Consider the following 18731-nt stretch of genomic DNA (forward strand, 5'->3'; position numbering starts at 1 on the left):
CTGTCTCCATAGTTTTGCTTTTTCCAGAATGTCATATAGTTGGAATCATACAGCATGTAGCCTTTTCAAATTGACTTCTTTGACTTAGTAGTATGCATTTAAGTTTCTTCCATGACTTTTTATGGCTTGACAGCTCATTTCTTTTTAGTAGTGAATAATGTTTCATTGTCTGGATGTAACCACAGTTTATCCATTCACCTATTGAAGGGCATCTGGGTTGCTTCCAAATTTTGGCAATTATTAATAAAACTGCAATAAACATCTATGTGCAGGTTTTTATGGGGACATGTTTTCAACCTTTAAACAAATAACAAGTAACGCAGTTGCTGAATCATATTGTAAGAGTATGTTTAGCTTATTAGCTTTGTAGGAACCTGCCAAACTGTCTTCCAATGTGGCTGTACCATTTTGCATTCCCACCAGCAATGAATGAGAGTTCCTGTTGCTCCACATCCTCGCCACCATATGGTGTTGTCAGTGTTTCAATTCTGGTCTTTCTAATAGGTGCATAGTAGTATCTCGTTGTTTTACTTTACATTTATCTGATGACATATGATGTGGAGCATCTCTTCATGTGCTTATTTTCCATCTGTATATCTTTTTTTTTTTTTTTTTTTTTTTTTTTTTTTTTTTTGAGACAAGGTCTCACAGTTGCCCAGGAGGCTAGAGGCTGGAATGCAGTGGCGCTATCATGGCTCACTGCAGCCTCAACCTCCTGGGCTCAGGCAGTCCTCCTGCCTCACCTCCTGAGTAGCTGAGACCACAGGCGTGCACCACCTCCCCTGACTAGTTTTTTGTTTTTTTGTTTTTTTAATAGAAACAGGGGTCCCCCTATTTACCCAGGCTGATCTCAAACTCCTAGGCTCAAGCGATGTGTATCTTCTCAAGTGATGTGTATTTTCTTTTGTGAGGAATTGGTTTCTACTTTTTATTGATTTATGACCTCATAATAGGGAAGGATTTCTTTAAAAATACTGTTGTATATTCTCAATATCTCCCATGTAATTTCGCTTTTCTCGGTTCTTTAACCTAAGTGGAAGAGATTTTTGTGTATGATGTAAGGTGAGGATTGCATTTCACTTATTTCCAGCACTACGTACATACTTTACCTGCTAATCTGCAAAACCATTCTTATATCCTATCAGATGTCCCTGTGTGCATCAGTCTGATTCTATGCTCTCTTCTGTTCTGTTAGGCTACCACTCTATCACTTATCATTAGCATTGCATGGTATAAGTTATTGTAATTTTATGCTAGTCAATATTTGGGACATATAGTCCACTCAACTTGTTCTTAAAGATTGTCATGGCTATCACAGGCTTTGTAATTTCATATAAATTTTAGAATACACTTACTAGGTTTCATGAAAATGTATGCATTTGATTAGAATTTCATTGAATCTGTAAGATCACTATGGGGAGTCTTTATGATACGAAGTCTTCCAATCTATTCTATTTGGGTTTATTGTCTTTCAATTACGTTTTATAATTTTTCACACTGTGGACTTACATGTGCTGTTTTTCAGATTCTTCCTAGTTACTCTGCATTTTTGATACCATTGTACCTTATCTTTTGTGTTACTGGTGTTTAGAAATCATTGATTTTGCATGTTAATTTTTGTGTTCAGAAACTTTGCCAAAAACTGTTAATTTTAGTAATGAGAATTCTTTTGCATTTTTCATGTTTTACATAATATCATATATATGAATAGTGAGTTTTGTTTCCTTTCCATTTTTAGGTCTTTAGTTCTTTTTCTTGTCCTCCCATGCTTGGTAGGATTTGTTGTGCAATGCTGATGGAAGTGGTAATAGTGGGCTCCCTGCCCTGTTTCTGATTTCAAGGGCACTGCTTTCAGGGTTTCATCAGTAAGTGTGATGGTTGCTGGAGGTGTTTTCGTAGATAACCCCGTCAACTTGAAAAACTTCCCTTCTGTTACTACTTAGTGAGTTTTTATCCTACCTAAGAGCATTTATCAGATACTTTGACTACATCTGTTGAGATGTTCATATAATTTTTCCGCTCCTTTAAAGTATTAAATTGATGAATTAATAGATTTTCTCAAGTACTTTTGCATTCTTGGGACGAATTTCGGTCAGTCATGATGTGTTATTTTTATTTTACATTGTTTGATTTGCTTTGCTTACATATACACACATGTAAGTATTCACATTTACACATCTCATATGTATTCATGTCGGGGGTGTGGGTATGTATATACTTCAGGTGTTTTTAATCTATGTTCATGAATGAGATTGCCTATGACTTCCCTTTCTCTTCCTTGTTGGGCATTTTTGTTTATTTATTTGTTGTTTTAATTGACAGGATCTTGCTCTGTCTCCAAGGCTGAAGTGCAGTGGGGGCGATCATGGCTCATTGCAGCCTCAACCTCCGGGCTTAAGTGATCCCCCTACCTCAGCCTCTCAAGTAGCTGGGACCACAGGCACACACCCCTGCACCTGACTCATTTTTGTTGTTGTTGTTGTTGTTGTTGTTTGTGTGTAGAGACAGGGTCTTGGTTTGTTGTCCAGGCTGGTCTGGAGCTCCTGATTTCAAGTGATCTTCCCACCTTGACCTCCCAAAGTGCAGAGATTACAGGTGTGAGCCACCATGTCTGGCCCTCATTAGGCTTTTCTGTTGAGGTTATACTAGCTTATAAACTAAGTTACAAGTGTTCCTTCTTACTCTGTTTCTAAAAAAGTTTTGTAAAACTAGAATAAATTTCTTCCTTGAATATTTGGAACTGCCTGGAAGAACTGCCTGAAAGCCACTTGGGCATGAACTTTTCTATCTGGGAAGATTTTTGATCAGTTGTTCAATTTATTTAGTAATTATGTAACTATTCAGACTTTCTATTTTTCGTAGAATAAGCTTTCATTGAGTTATTCTGGGTAAATCGTAATTTTCTAGGAATTTATACTGATAAATTTGAAAATTCAGATGAAATCAATATCCTCCTATTATCTCTGTGATATGTATAAGATCTATAGTGATATCCTTTTTTTCTCATTCCTGATATATTTATGCTTTCTATTTTTTCTTGATCAGCTTTGCCAGGAGTGGGCAGATTTTTTTCAATCCTTTTAAATAACCCTTACCAGCCATGTATGAGAGATCAGTTGCTTTACATCCTCCCCAACACAGTATTTCCAGTGTTTTTAATTTAAACTCTTTAATTATAATTTCTAATGGGTGTGTACAGTTCTTTTCATCTTAGTTTATAATCAGGGAATGATATCAAGTACCTTATCATATACTTATTGGCCATTTAGATATCTTCTTTTGTGAAATGCCTGTTGAAGTTTTTCTGCCTTTTTAACAAAAAAAAAAGTTTGATTTTTTTTTTTTAGTTGATTTGTAGGGGTTAATTCTGAATTCTGAATTTGAGTCCTTTGTCAGATTTGCATATTACACATACCTTCTCCTAGCAACGGCCTCTCTTTCAGTATGTTAATGTTATCTGTCAGTAAACAAAAGTTCTTAATTTCAATAAAAACCAATTTTCTTTTATGGCTAGTGATTTTGGTGTCCAATTTAAGAAACCTTTCCTACTCTCAGAATTTTTTAAATTCTTTTTTTGACACTTCATTGCATTGCCTTTCATATTTAGGTCTGTGATCCATCTGGAAATCATTTTGTATATGGGTTGCAGTAAGAGTCAAGATCCATCCTTTAGTTTTTCTTTTAGGGAAGGTCTGTGGATAGCAAACGCCATTGAGTTGTCTGTAAATATCTTTATTATCTCTCATTTAATAAATAGTTTTAAAAAGTAGAGAATTCTAAATTGGCCATTATTTGTCTTTTTAGCACATTGGAGTTACTACTCCACTGTCTCTTGGCTTCAGTTATTTCTGCTGTGAATCATCAGCGTAACAGCCATCATCCATTGAAAGCAATCCACTCTCTTCTTTTCTGTTCTGTGTCACTATGATACATCTGTGTGTGGGTTTGTTTTTTTTCTGGTCCTGCTTAAGATTCTTTGGGTTCCTTGGATTGTTACTCTGAAAAATTCTCAGCTGTTTTCTTTTCAAAAGTGATTTCTGCCTCATTCTCTCTTTGCTTCTCTAACTCTGATAACATGTTAAAACCGCTGTGCCCTCCATGTCTCCACCTGTTTCTTGTTTTCCAATGCTTTATGTGTTAGATTCTGGTAATTTCTTCAGAATTATGATCAGATTTGGAAAAGAACCAAATAGAGCATCTAGAAATGAAAACTACAATAATTGAATTTTTTAAATCCAACAGATGGGTTGAACAAAATTAGACACAGCTAAGGAGATTTTTTTTAAAAACTGGAATATAGGTCAGAATGTTTGTTTCTACTGGATGTTTAGGGGCAGTACCGGTTCAGGGCCAGTTCAAAGAATTCTCAGCTTAAAGTTTGTTGGACCAGTGTTGATTTGTGCTGCAAAATTTTGTGAAGCTCACTGATTCATCGTTATCAATTATCAAGGTAAAATTTCCCTGCCTCCATTCAGTGCTGAGGTTCAAATCAGGGAGCTTTTCCTAGCTCCCTCGGTGGGGTTTGGGTGGAGCGCCTTATTTCAAGCTCACGGCTGCACTGAGGGGTGGCTCTTTGAGATGCCAGCTTCATGGGCTGGGATCTCCTATTTGATTCTTCATCTTGAGGCAGGCCCTGGACGTTTTTCTCTACCCCTGTGGACTTGAAAACAGAAGTTCATGGTCCTTACCCTCAGGCAAAGCAGGCTCCAGAGCTTCCCTGACTTCTCTGGCTCCCTGCCTTCACTTGGATTTTTAAATTTGGTACAACTTTATCATTTTCAGTGGGCACGCACTTCATCTCTCACACTGCCAGAAATGGACAAGTGGTGCAGTTTACTTTCTTACACTCTTCCCTGCACTGTTGCTGAACCACTCAGCCCTGCTGCTGTACAGCCGTACCTGAGCGTCTGCACCTGAGCATCCTGGTGCTGTGGGGTAGATACTTGTGAGGTGTTCGTCAGCCCCTCACCTTCCTCACAGTATCCTGACTTCCTTGTTGGGAGTAAAGATTGAAATTGTGTTAACATCATCTAAACTGGCCTGCAGATGGATTGTAAGTTTTGCCTCTTGAAGTTTTGAATGCAAATTTGTGGGAATTCTTTCCCATTTATATTTCTGTGCCGGTTGGATCGAACAGTGACTGTGGTGAATGCTAACATGCTTCGTATTGACCAGGACCCCAGGTGTTCCTTTGAGAAGGGAGCCTTTGCTTCACTTTTCCCAAACGGTGCTGTGGCCTTTTGCAGAAGTGCTGCTTGGCGTCCCCAGCACCAGGGCCAGTCCACAGCAAGCACCGACTGTGCTGACAGTGGACCAGGTGCCTGTTCTGTCTGCCTTTGCTTCTTAGAAGACTTTGCTTCACTTTTCCCAAAAGGTGCTGTGTCCTTTTGCAGAAGTGCTGATTGGCGTCCCCAGCACCAGGGCCAGTCCACAGACAGCACTGACTGTGCTGACAGTGAACCGGGTGCCTGCTCTGTCTGCCACCACAGCCCTGCAAGGGAGATCAAATGAGAACATGGAGGCTATAAGGTGAACAGCTTGTCCAAGTTTCTCCAGCTGGGGGCTGAAGACCACCAGCGCTCACTCCAGGTTCCCCAGGTCCTTGCTCCCTCCCTGCTGCCTTGTGCCTCCCTGAGTAGCAGGGTCTATGTTCGCATATGGGCATAGTAGGTGTGTGTCACAAGCAACGTGTGTCACAGAAGTCTCCATGGCTTAGTACAGATCTTTAGCTTATTCTGCTACATCTGACACTCGGACATCAATTTGTTCCTGAAACGTGTGAAGGGTGACATTCAGCCATCACACAGGGATGTGCTGGTCACAAGGCATATAGACTGTCACCCACCAAGTGCTTCTCGCACGTACTGTGTGGCCCAAGGCTTGGACTAGGCCCCCACCATGTTGCCAGTTCAGGAGGTGTGTGGAGGGGCCTAAGAATGGACATTCAAACAGGTTCCCAGGGACCCACACTTGAGAGCCACTGCCCATGGCAGAGGATGGCCCGCCCAGCTTGAGGTTGTATCCAAGGCCAGGGCAAATTATGCACTCCCCCTTCTTCAGCTGAGGCAGATGAACACTTCCAAAAATAACTTCACCAGGAAATTAGGGATGCCATTGGATTAAAGACCTAAAAAATATCATTCACTAAAAGCTCAAGCATCATCTCCATGTCCCCATTTCCTCCACAGACACCTGAGCACCTGTCCTTTACTGCCCACTGCATGGGGTGGCAAGGCCCCAAGGCCCAGCTTCCGTCCAACACAGGGGCTCCTGGCTGTCCAAATTCACATCCCAAATTCAGCCCCTGGGTCACACTGGCCACATCCCAGTGGACAGGACCCACATGTGGTTGGCAGCTGCTGTACTGGACAGCACAGATACAGGACATTCCCTTACCCCAGAAACGTTTCTGTTGGATAGCGCTCATCTCGTGGGAATGATGACACTCAGCGCATAGTGAAAGATGAGCTGAGTTATCCCTGGGGTGCAGTCCCCACCTAGTCCGGGCCTGAGAACCGTGGGAATGGGCAGGTTGGAGGAGCAGAGGGGAGTACCATGTCCTGGTTCTGGAGCCTTAGTTCTTTTCCTTCAATTCTGGAGCTCTCATGTGCCCCCCAGTGAACCCCTCTTCTCTGTTACTCTTGAGTATAACTCATGACACCAGAAGCAGCCCCTCCAGACCTGCTTTCTGCAGGCTGCCCTGCAGGATTGTGTCCAGGGGTTCCCCAACCTCCCCTGCCCCAGAGAGGCCATCTGACTCCTCTGCAGTCACACAGCCCATACAGCCTAGCTTAACTAGGTATCCTGAACTTACGTGACCATGCGACCATGCAATACAGTAGCCAGTGATATCTTTTTGGAGCTCACATTGAGGAAAGTAGGACTAAATGTGCCTCCTATAGCTTTTTTCGAGTCTTGCCTTATCCAGTGGAAAACCCTTTGTCAGAAAGTGTTGCCAACTGGAGACAAAAGTCCCTTGCCCAGTCCCTCCTGGGAAGGCCACAGCAGGCCTGGCAGCCTTACCCTCCTCCCTGCCCCAGGGGACCCACGTCTCCAGCCAGCAGCAGGGCTGCCCCCTCACCATACACACATAGCAGGCAAGGGAGGGGAGTGACGTGTTCTTTTATTGAAGCAAGTATGTCCAGTCACACCAAAACTGACATCTTGCATTATGGTACAGCTTCATACTCAGAGTTCATCTTAAATACCAAAACATCAAATCAGGGTATGTATCAAATTGGGAAAATAAAGTAGCAAACATAGACACTGTTTCAAGTAGGTACTAGAACTGATCACCCGTGAAGTGCACGTGGATGTGTACAGAAACCATTCTAAGGCTGTATTCCAAATATATATTCTCAAGTTTTAAGCCTTTCTCATCTCAAAGACATAAACAAAGCAATATGTACTATCAATATACAATCTGTACTAGCTAGAACCTCAGAAAGTGCAAACACACTGTGACAATACAGTGGAACTATTCCTGCTCCACCCAGGACCAGAGAGGCATGGGCAGCGGGCCTAGGGCTGCCTCCTCCCCAGGCCCAGCCTCTCCCAGTGTCTTCAGGCTCTCCCAGGAGCTTTGGGAATTGGGACCTGGCCCATCCTCACCCAGGCTTCCCCATTAATCAAGGCTCCTGCAGAAGGCGGGAATGCAGAGAGGGACGAGGGTGCGGAATTCCTGCGAGGGAGACGGTCTGCGTGGATGGACCTCACGCTTTCTGAAGGACAGCTGTCCTGTGCCATGGTCAGTAGTGCCCAGGGCTCACACCAGGAAGTCAGACATGGGAAAATGGAGTGTGCTCCTCTAGCTGGATGTAGAAAACACCTCTCAGTATTGGGCAGTTTTATCTGAATGAGCTCCAGCAGTATGGCCTGGCGAATTTTGTTTCTAATTCCAGTTAGGGGCGCTGCCCACCCAGGTGGGAGGAGGGCTGTTGGCTCCCTCCCCTCTGTAGGTAGGTTTCAAGACTAGCTCTAAATGTCACCACCCTGGAGTCAGCCGTGTATTTTTCTTCATCACAGCTCAGTGTGTCTTTCCGTCGCAGCCCAAAAACCTGACAACTCCATGCTTCCCTCCCTTATTTTTAGATTTCCTGCTTTCTAAAATGTAGTTGAAGAATGATTTGCTGGACACATTGTCACAGAAAATATGCTGCCAGGTGCCCCCTGCCCCTCCCTGACCCCACAGATCCCTGAAAGGAAAATGAAAATGTAAACTTTGGACAGCCTGTACTCAAAGGCTCACTTCCAGAAGTGTGCGGACGTGACCTCCCAGCCACCAGCCCTCCTGAGGGCAGGCGCCCAGATGGAGTGGGACTCACCACAGCCCGAACCACAGAGCAGACCAGACCCCAGTACCCTCTAAGGCACTAACCCCGACATCAGAGACACTGGCTGGAAAGGCGTCCGAGCAGGCAGGGCTCACGTTGGTTTTGGTTGGGTTTTTTAAAATATTTTTTTCATAAGATGTTAATAATCAAAAGTAGAAAATAAAAATCTACATTTCATTAGAATAAGATGTTATCATGGATGCCATCTCCCATGATACTCTCCCCTCTCCCTCCCCAAAGCAGGGCCCTGCCCTGTTATTTAAAATAAACAAAAAAACTTTGTAAGTGCCAAAGGTTGATGCATGAAATAATTACCATTTTTTTTCTCATAAAAGTTATATACAAAATGGACCCCAACCAGTGAGGCCTCCTCATCTCAACCCACATCAGTCGAAATTTAAACCCAGTTAGTGCGCGTGCTTCCTCTGGCGTCACGGGCTGCATCCGCCTCAGGCTCTGTTCAGGAGGGTGGTCCTAGAGGGGGACAGGGGACAGGCAGCACTCAGGCCCGAGCAGGGCAGCGGGTCTGAGCCATCCTCAGCCTCCCACCAAACATGTCCGGCAGCCCCGCACCAGGGACGCGGCAGTGCCCAGGCCCCCTTTCCAGGAGGGTGACCCTTGTGCCCACCCTGAGTCCTCCCTCTTCCTCACAGACTCCCATGTCGCTGGCACTCTCCTACCTGAGGGTCTTCCAGCTGTCTCTTTCCATGTGGTTCTCAGGACCCTCACTTTCAAAGGAGGCGACGAAGAGAGCTGAGAGAAGGAAAGTCCCTCAGAGTCTGCGTCCCCATGCAGTGTCTGCCTGAACCCAGCTGTCCCTTCAAGGGTGCGGCCCAGGACAAGGGGACAGTGACCTCTGGCTGGGCGGAACACAGTTCTCTGCTGTGTGGGGCTCTCAGGCTGCCTGCTGGGGACTCTAGGAAGGTTCCTCGTGTTGCAGCTCCTGCCCTAACCCCATGTGACCCTCTCCAGTGGCCACTGGAAACTAAGTCTCTTGTCCTTCTCTTCCATCCATCCCACGACCCACCCTCATGCACACTCGCCCATGCGAGCAGAGCCAGGCCTGTGTGGCATGGAGCAGCCAGCAGGCCACCTCCCAGGGCAACCCCAAAGGGCACCGGGCCTGGACAAGGAGTCAGGTGGGGAGGGAGGCATGCTGCGTTGGGAGGCAGCCCTCACCTTCCTCGCTGTAGATGGGCGCCGTGAGCAGGTAACTCTGAATCTTCTTGTCCTTCTCGAAGGGACACTCTACCTGTGTCCATGTCATGAACTCATGGATCTGTCTGGAGATCTCCCAAAATTTCTGAAGGGAGCAAAACCAACTGATGTTCATCTGTCACCTTAAGCACCAAACACTCGGTCAGGGCAGGGGACGCAGGTTTTGGCCTCAGTCTCCTGCCCACTTCACTGGTCCCAGCGAGATGGGACAGTGGCCCTGCATGCTGACCCGGTGGCCATGGTGGCATGCCATGCAGCCTCAGAGCCAGCAGGTGTCCCCCAAGGCCACTCTATCTAGCCCTCCACCTGGGCCATCAGGCCGGCAGCAGGGTCTCTGCCTCTCTGTGCAGGGACCCAAAGAAGGCCCTACTGATGACTCCAGCCTGAGGCAGGCACCCCATCCACACCCAGCCCAGTGGCGCCAACCAGAACATGTCATGATGTCCCTTCTCTGGGACCTTCAGAGGGATCCCTGCTCCTGCCCACCCCTCACCTGTGTGAGGTAGGCATCCGGCAGCCCAGAGCCGCCTACACCTGCCCTGCCACCTATGTCCCACCCTCCCATCCTCAGCAGGTGCCTTCAGGCCCACCAGGCAGGCTCTTCACTTCCATCTGGAATTCTCTGCCGCCTCCTTCCTACTCAAGTCCCTTCCTACCTAAACCCCTCCTGACTTCCAATCCCACAGGGGTGGACAGGGCTGTCTCCCTGTTGGGGCCAGGCTGGAACCACGGTCCTGCATAAATACAATTCCCTGTGACTCCAAGCTCTGCAACTAGGCCACCCACCCGGAAGTACAGACAGGCGCACCTCAAACCTCACAGTCAAACAGCACCCCTGACCCACCTTAAGGCTTTTGGTCTTGAAGGCCCTTGTGAACCTCAGGCAGGGCTCAGGAAACCCACAGACCCTGACCCAGGGCTACTGCTGGCAGCTCCAGTAGCTCAAGACAGTTTCCACCTGGCCTGCCCTGTGCTGGGACCCCATGGGGCTGAGCTCACCTTGAAGTTAATGTGCCCGTTGGGTAGGTGGTTGGTGTGGATTTTGTGCAAGAAGTAGATGTCCTTAACGAAGAGGTTGAACACAGGGATGACAATCTTCTCACGGCTGCTGTTGGCCATCTGGGACCTCTGCGTGGCCCCCTGCAGGGCTGTGCGGTAGTTGCAGAAGTTGCTGGACGGGTCCATGTGATGCTGTGGGCACAGGGAGGACCTGGTGAGCATCACAGCCCCATGCCCCTCTGACCTGCTCAAGACACCCCTCTGCAGAGCAGGAGGCAGCAGACAGAGAAGGCACCTGCCCCCTGGGCAGCCTGGGAATTAGCACAGGGGCGGGGACGCCCAAGGTTGCCTGGCTGAGCTCTGGAGCCAGGGCTTCTGAGTTCAGGTCTCGGCATCCTCTGGAAAGCCATAAAGAAGTGTCATTGCCCTGCCTGCCAAGCCTGACCCCCTCGCCCTCCTTCCTTTGAGACTTCCCTTTGCTCCTCTACTTAGATCAACATCTCCCAGACCTGATCAGCTCTACAAGACACATGCTTTGCAAAAATGGACTCTGTGATCACACACATCTGAGGAAGGCTGCAGATGATCCTGTCTGCCGGCCTCTGGGCCATCTAGACAAGCCAGGACCTGGAGACACTGACCAAGGAAAAGGCAGTGTCTTCCAACACAACCCCACTCTTGTCAAATTCTTGCTTAACCGCCTTCCACTCTGGAACTCGCCTTAGGCGATGCCGGGTCCGCCTGAAGTAACCGAGGACACCTTAAGTCCCCACTGCTGGAGGATGAACACGCCAGGCCAACTCAGCCAGCAGGTAGGTGCTGACCACAGGGAGAGGACAGCAGCTCCCCACCCCCACTGTCAGGGCCCCCTTCGAGCCGTTGCGGGACAAAGTGGGTGCAGCTCACAGCTGTGACAGGGACTCAGGTGCCTACCTCCAAGACATCAAACTTGGCTGTCTTGACCTTGGACCAAGTTTTCTTCAGCCTTGCCACAGGACTGAGATTCATGCCAGCTGCAGAGGACAGCAGGTAGGGTCAGGGCTGGGGGGCGGGCCACACAGCAGTCCCACCCTGGGTGCCCAGTCACTCACAGATGATGGCCATCATGGAGTTGAAGTTCCCAATGTTGAAGCACTCCCGGGCCACATCAATGAAAAACTCCAACATGCGGGTCCGGTGTTTCTTCTTCACCACCTGAAAGGTGCAGGTGACCTCAGCACAGCGCTGCCAGGGGACAGCAGGAGCTGGGGCCACCGGGCAGAGGAACAGAGGGGCAGGGAGGACCTTGGGACTTAGCTTCTGGCCACAGTGGGCTGGTCCAGGTCTATGGCTGCGTCTGGGAGGCCCAGACATGCACACAGCCTATGCTCAGGCTCCTCAGTCATCAAAGGGAGGGCACCATCTGCCCCAGAGGGCTATGAGGGCCTGCAAAGCCTCACACAGGCAAGAAAAATGGTGCTGGGCATGGGGAGCACTCCATGGACAGGGTGTCTGTTGTCACTGAAGGAATCGCTGTATGTTGGGGTTGGGGGACCACCAAGGCCCTGACAATGCAACAGGGACTTCGTGCGTTCACTCTTAAAGTTCCATCATCTAACTTCTGGGGCAGGATCAGGGCCTCGCTGGGTGTGGGCATGGCAGCCACCCCACCATGTCTGCCGTCGGTACTTACCCGGCACACCTCAGTGGCCACGAGCATGCTCAGGCAGTTGAACCAGTTGTCGTAGGCCTCCAGGCTGTAGGTCTTAGTCAGGTCCCCTCGGCACTGGAAAGGACACACCAGGTCATAGGGGGCCTGGAGGACCCTGGCTGGACAACTCAGTCCCCACAGCTGGCCCTGGTCCCCAGCCATGGCTCAGCCTACACTGCAGCAGCCTCGATCATGCCTGCCTGCTCCTTGCTGCCCAGTGCAGGGCTGGTAGGCCAGGCTGGCTCCCCAGCCCAAGTCTGTGACCTTTCCCAGCACTCATCATCCATGACCAGCACAGCCATCTAAGGCCTCTTGGAGCAGGTGCTAGGAGGGCCAGTGCCACATCCATCAGGGCTCATGGCCCAGCACTCCAGAGGCACTAAGTGAGGCCCACACCCACCCTGCATGGAGTGCAAGTGCCAGGCAGACAGGGCTGGCAGGGGTGCCACGGGCCTTGGCCCACTTACCCTGTGGTTGTCCAAGGAGTCCATGTGGCTGACGATCTGCATCAAGTCCTCAGGGTAAATGCTGCTGACCCTGTCCTGGGGTGGAAGACAGCAAAGGGAAGGTGACAAGCCTCCCCTGGAGAAGGGACAGCACTGCATAGGCGTGGGCACAGGGAGAGGAGGAGCTGCCCAGGGCATAGGACCTTCACCTCCTCCCAGGCCAGTCCTCCATCCTAGGGCCACTACAGTCCCCACTGCAGGATGACGCTGCTCCAGCTCCTCCCACTGACACAGCACTGCTGTGCTCCTGAGGATGTGAGTGCCAGGCACAGAGGTGCCCGCCACTCAGATGGACACACACCTGGCATGAAGTGTAGCAGCTGGGACTGGCAAGCGGGCTTCCCTGATGGCTCAGTGTGACTAGCAGGGGCCTGCAGTGCTGTGCTGAAAGAGGCACTGTGGTCCCGCAGCCCCCGCCCCCTAGTCAGGGCATGAAGCAGCACTGACCAGCTCAATGTGAGTCAGCTGCTGGGCCAGCACCAGGGGGTCGCAGCACACGCCCAGGATGTCCTTCTGGGCGGCTGGTGGCTTGGTCTTGAGGATGGGCCCCTTGTCTACAGCCGGTGGTCGGAGCTTCTCGCGCAGTTCCTGGAGCTGGCTCCGGGCAGCCAGGGACAGCAACAGGCTCTGCGTCATCTGGGCAATGGCCTTCTTCACTGTGCCATTCTCCTGTGGGGTTGAGGGCAATAAGGGTGCCAGCATGGGCTGGCAGCAAGCCCACCACCACTGTGGGTAGGATCCATCTCACCTCCAGGGATGTGCCTGACCAATATGAGCCCACAGCTCCTATCTAAACCTCAGCCTTCAGGCCTTCAAGGACAAAGTGGGGCACAGTGTGGGCTCCTCTGAGGACTGCTGGGGAGGGGTCTCAGTGGGCTGTCCTGCTGCAGAACGAGGCTAAGGGCAGAGACAGGCTCAAGGCTGAGCTTTTGGGTCTGAAAAGCATGACTTTTTCAGAGGTGGCCCACTGAGGTGCTTCCTGCAGCAGGAGCGGCCCATAGAACAGTTCAAGGCATGGGAAAGGCTTCTGCCAAAGCCAGGAGTCTCTGCCCCCTAGGTGGGGGCAGCCTGGGATCCCTGGCTCCTTCTGGAGTACTCTAGGTGAACAGGAGCTGCTAAGCACTGGGAATGCTTCTACTGTGGAGGCCCAGTTGGCCCAGGCATCTCTAGTTTTCTCTCCACCAAAGGCAAGGGTGAAGACATTTGAAAAATGGGAGGCCTATTTAAAGCCTTACCCCCACCTCCTCTCACTAATCCAGGACAGGCAGAACCTTACAAACTCTCAATAGGCTCCCACTCCAGGGACAAGAACAGCAAGGGCCAGGAGAGGGTCGAGGCAATGATCGCCAGGCCTGCAACTGGGCTGCAAGGTCCCTGTGTGCAGTATCATGAGTGACCCTGGCCCACTGCTGGACAGCTGAGCTGTCATCTGGGGGAAGGGAGGTTGAATGGGGCCACCCAGCAACTCTCCTGGGGGAGTAACATGGAAGGGGACCACATACAGAATTATCCCCGAAGCCCCCACCCTCCCAAGGGCAGACCCTGACACACACCCAAGGACCCTGACCAGAGCCCAGAGAGCACTCACCTCGTCGCACTGGGTGACACGGTGTGTGATGGCTTTCAGCTCAGCCATGGCCTTCTCATCCTGGAAGTCATAGGGGAAGGCCTCCGTCCACTCCTTCAGGAGCTGCACGATCTTGGCTGAGAAGGACTTCAGCTTGGCCTGGGGCAGCAGAGGATACGGAGTGAGGCCCCACAGGGCAGAGCAGAGGACAAGATGGCAAATTGTGCAAGCTTCCCACATCCCCGAGCCACACCCCAGGGCCTGTGCTGGGCACAGCCCCCAACTGCGTGCCACCTGCAGTTTGGCCAGACCTGAACCACCACAGGACTCCTGTTTGGTTCCTTCTTCCTTTCCCTTAAGTTGGCTTTCTTTTTCACTTAAATAAACTTATATTCAAAAAACCTACCCCATCTCTAAGGTGACAAAAAACTAATTCCATTTGCTATAATGAGAAGTCACCCATAAAAAAAATACAGTAAAATAATCCAAGCCAAGCCATCCAGTAGAGGAGAGCTCCCGTCTGCCCCCCGCGGTTGAAAGCAGGGCGACAGCGCTGAAAGGGGTGTGACCCTGAGGAGAGGCGACGCGCCCCCGCGTCCTAGTCCACAGGCACGCACGACCCCACCCAGCACAGGGCCTAGAGCATGGGGACTGGCCCTCTTGGCTGAAACGACTTCGACCCTCTCGGAAGATGACCGCGCTGCCTCAACCCCCATGGAGGGGGGACTGTGCCCGAGGCTCAGTCGCCGCGCCCCCATCCTCCAATCCCCTAGAACGCACCACGGGCCAAGCCCCTCCTGCGCCCACAAAGACTTTGCGCCAGCCCACACCAGCCCACTCAGACCGCTGGACCTCGCCCCCGGCTCCTGCACCACCTAGTCCGCCCACGTTGCCGGCTCGGGCCTCTCCCTCCCACCACGCCCCTAACCCAACCCACAGCTCCATCCCAGACCTCACCCCAGCCTGGTGTGGCGCCACGCCCCAACTCAGACCCGCCCACAGCCCCAGCCAGGCCACGCCCCAACCCTAGCCCTGACCCCGCCCCCAGGCCCCGCCAGCCCAGCCAGGCCATGCCTAACCCTAGCCCTGACCCCGCCCCGAGACCCCACCGCCCCAGTCAGGCCACGCCCCAACCCCAGCCATGACCCCACCCCCTGGTACTACCCTGGACCCCACCCTACAACCCCAGCTAGGCCACGCCCAACCCTAGCCCTGACCCCACCCCTGCCCCAACCAGGCCACGCCCCAACCCTAGCCCTGACCCCATCCCCTGGCCCCACCCTGGACCCCGTCCCACAGTCCCAGCCAGGCCAAGCCCCAACTCTAGCCCTGACCCCGACCCCTGGCTCCACACGGAACCCCGCCCCATGCCTCCAGCCCCTAGCCTTGACCTCACCTCCCGCCCCCTGCCCCCGCCCTTGCCCCAGCCAGGCCCCAGATCACCTTTTCAGGCCCAGCCTCCAGCTGCTGCTTCTGCTCCACACAGATCTGCCCCACACGGGCCAGCAGGTCATGAGGGGGCATAAAGACCCGTGAGCTCAGGAGAAAGGTGAAGATGTACGTCCTCTGAAGGCAGGAGACGGCGAGAGGGCGGAGGGAGGGTGAGGCTCGGTGGAAGCAGGCCCCCCGGGGGCTCACCGCGCTGCTTCACCTGGCCCGGCTGCTTCCCAGGCCCAGCACCGCCCGTCCGGCGACCATGCCTTCGCCTGCCCGGTTCCCTTCGCCTTGCAGGCCCTTCCTCCTCTTACTGCTACCTCGGCCCTGCCTACCTAGGAGGCACAGCTCGAGCCCCGCCTCCCAGCAGCTCTCCGAGGGCTCCTAGCAGCCTTCCTCCACTGGGATTCTCCCCCTCTCTGCCCAAGCCACCATAGGGCTAACCCCAGCCTGGGACGTTGGTAGGGCTCCATGGGGCTCGCTGCGCCAGGATGCAAGCCAGTTGCTTCTTCAGATCCTCGTGGGCCGGGCTGGAGGTCAGCGGTGGGGAGGGTGGGGGATGCAGGGAGGTTGGCACAGGAGCGGGGCCTATCGGGAGCAGGGCTGATCCATGGGGCGGGGCCTCATCAGCAGGGTCGAGGCCCCATCAGCAGGGGCGGGGCCTGAGAAGCAATGGTGGTAGGGGTCCCTGTACTCTCTGACCAGCTCTGGGCCTAGACCCTGACTGCCAGAGCAGGGCCCCTCCATACCACATCCACATGCCCTCCATCGAGATCCTCATGGGCTGGGTTCTTGGGCCTTTTGTCTAATGAGGGTCAGTGTCTGTGGGAACTTCACTTTGGCTCCTGCTTGTGGACAGGGTAGACTTGCAGGTCAGGGAGACTGCCTGGGACTCCCTAGAGGGACTCTGCCCCACGTGGCTGCTGCAGGCTGGGCTGCCCAGGAGCCTCTGCCCCTACTCCCAGCCCAAATAACCCAGTTTTTCTTGCCCTAGCCAGAAGCAAGCCAGGTTGTATTTGCTGAGAGTACAGGCCTCCTGGAGCAGGACTCAGGGGCCTGGGCTGGCACTGCCCACCGCAGCCCTCCCTAGAGCACCGGGGACTCCTCTAACATCCTGCAAACTTCCCACACCCTGCCCCAGGCTGTGCAGCATGGGGACTTGGGGGGTCAGAGCCAGCACATCTCTCAGGGTCCACCTTCTAAGGAGACAACCAAGATGTGGAGGAAAGGCCCGCCATGGAGCTCTTGGCCAAGGGCAGGGCACCCAAGGGGAGAGCCTGTGCATCTCCAAGGAGGAGCACGGAGACCATGTGTGTGTGTTTGTGTGCATATGTGAGTGTGTTCAGCTACCCGTGCACATGGGGAACGGTGGGGTGGCAGGGGAGGGGTAGATGCTTGGCAGAGGAGCCAATGCCCAACTGGGCTCTCCTGCCCCTACCAGCCCTTTGTCCTCTCCTGGGAAGCTGGTCAGATCCCAGGGCACAGGGACCACACTGGGTGACCGCCAAGTTGGCTCCTCTGGGGTAGGCCTCTGAGAGGGGCGGCTTCTCCAGCTGCGGCATGAGGCCCATGTCCCATAGACGGTCCTGCCCTGGACTAGTTCAGGGCCTTGGGCCTCTCCCCTGGCTCTGCCCTGTGAGCACTCACCAGCCTGTCTGCACTGCCATCTCCAGCCCCAGCCAAACCCTGACAGGGCTTATGGGACGGACAGAAGGACAGATGGAGGAGGAGGAGAAGTAGGCAACAGAAAGGCAAGGCCCCCTCACCCAAAGCCCAGAAGGCAGAGGAAGCCTGGCAGGTGGTGAAGCCAGGCTGACTGCAGCCCCGTTCATTGGAAGCTAGAGGGCAGCATCCCTCCCGCCCACCTCCCTGCAAGCTGTCTAACTCCCAGGCTGACTAGCAGGGCAGGGAGGGAGAGGGGGTAGCATGACGTGGGCAGGACTGGCCCTCCCAGAGGGTAAATGCTCAGCTCACAAGAGGGAGCTGGCAGGCCCAGTGCCACTGCTGCTAAGAGACATCACCCTCCAGGGGGAGGGAAGCCACACTTGACAAGGGAACGCTTTCTGTTCCAATACTGTATCATGCCACCTTGAGGTGAAAAGGGAGGATTAGGGTTGTTGCCTAGGAACAGTCCCCGAGTCAGCCTGAACAGTGCTCTGCTGACAGGGCACGGCAAGCCGGGCCATCTCCTCTTCATTCCGGACCACCAGGGTTTATGTACAAACCAGCTTCCCAGCTCAGCCCTAGGCTCCAGGACCTGGGCTGGGCGTGCCCTCGCCAGGACCCCAAGTGCTGGCTTTGCCCTTTAAAACTCCTCTTCCTCCTTGGAGGCCCTGCTCAGAACTCAGGGCCTTGCTCGGCCCTTGTGTGTTTCTGCTTCCCGTGTCCCCAGGATCATCTCCTCCTGCCTGGGGCAGCAGCAGGGAAGTCACAGCAGGTTCCCCCAGGCCCCCTGCTAGCTGGGGGTGTATGCAGAGCAGAAGGCAGAGAAGGCCCTGGAGGTGGGCCTGGGCCCTCCACTGCCCTGCCCCTCCTGCAGCCCCATCCAGCTCTACCACTCTGTGGGGGCCTCCCTCCCACACCTGACATCTGCTGGAGCCCAGGTCACCCCATTAGTCTCACTCCACAAGGCCCCACGCACTCACATCGGGGTAATAATCCACTGTGGGAACAAGGTGCTCCATCAGGGCCTCCAGGGACCCAGAGATGAGGCGTCCATCTTGGAAGATGAGGTCCCCGGAGCCACCACCGGCCCCGCCTCCACGCTCCCCCATGCCAGGCTGCACCTGTCCACTACAGCTGGGCCCAAGGATGCTGGAGAAGACAACGGACGTCTGGGGCATAGTTTCCTGGGAGAAAAGAGCAAGGACATGAGGCATCAAAGGCGCCTCCACAGCTCCACAGACCCTCCTCCCAGGCAGCCCGCAGCCTGCATGCATGTGCACAGGGGTGCATGGCAGGGGCACAGCAGTACTGGCAGAGGG

General features: G+C 52.7%; 1 protein-coding gene across 4 annotated transcripts in view; it reads right to left on the bottom strand.

Moving 5' to 3' along the window:
- Nucleotides 1–7105: 7105 nt before the first annotated feature.
- The window catches only part of RASGEF1A (RasGEF domain family member 1A), a 69943-nt gene continuing 58317 nt past the window's right edge, over nucleotides 7106–18731 (bottom strand). For 2 of the 4 annotated variants that reach the window (XM_028826276.2, XM_015146883.3), the window contains exons 2-13: nucleotides 18393–18596; nucleotides 15757–15879; nucleotides 14335–14472; nucleotides 13194–13415; nucleotides 12708–12782; nucleotides 12223–12315; nucleotides 11642–11744; nucleotides 11484–11563; nucleotides 10551–10742; nucleotides 9513–9636; nucleotides 9014–9086; nucleotides 7106–8807 (exon numbers count right to left, since the gene is read on the bottom strand). In XM_028826276.2, the coding sequence (XP_028682109.1) occupies nucleotides 8783–8807; nucleotides 9014–9086; nucleotides 9513–9636; nucleotides 10551–10742; nucleotides 11484–11563; nucleotides 11642–11744; nucleotides 12223–12315; nucleotides 12708–12782; nucleotides 13194–13415; nucleotides 14335–14472; nucleotides 15757–15879; nucleotides 18393–18590 (1446 nt within the window). In that variant the 5' untranslated portion in view covers nucleotides 18591–18596 and the 3' untranslated portion in view covers nucleotides 7106–8782. The remainder of the gene's footprint in view (nucleotides 8808–9013; nucleotides 9087–9512; nucleotides 9637–10550; nucleotides 10743–11483; nucleotides 11564–11641; nucleotides 11745–12222; nucleotides 12316–12707; nucleotides 12783–13193; nucleotides 13416–14334; nucleotides 14473–15756; nucleotides 15880–18392; nucleotides 18597–18731) is intronic. The other 2 variants (XM_077946308.1, XM_077946307.1) reach the window with 1 other exon arrangement.

The sequence above is a fragment of the Macaca mulatta genome, chromosome 9 (assembly GCF_049350105.2).
Source record: "Macaca mulatta isolate MMU2019108-1 chromosome 9, T2T-MMU8v2.0, whole genome shotgun sequence".
In the NCBI taxonomy this organism is placed as follows: Eukaryota; Metazoa; Chordata; class Mammalia; order Primates; family Cercopithecidae; genus Macaca; species Macaca mulatta.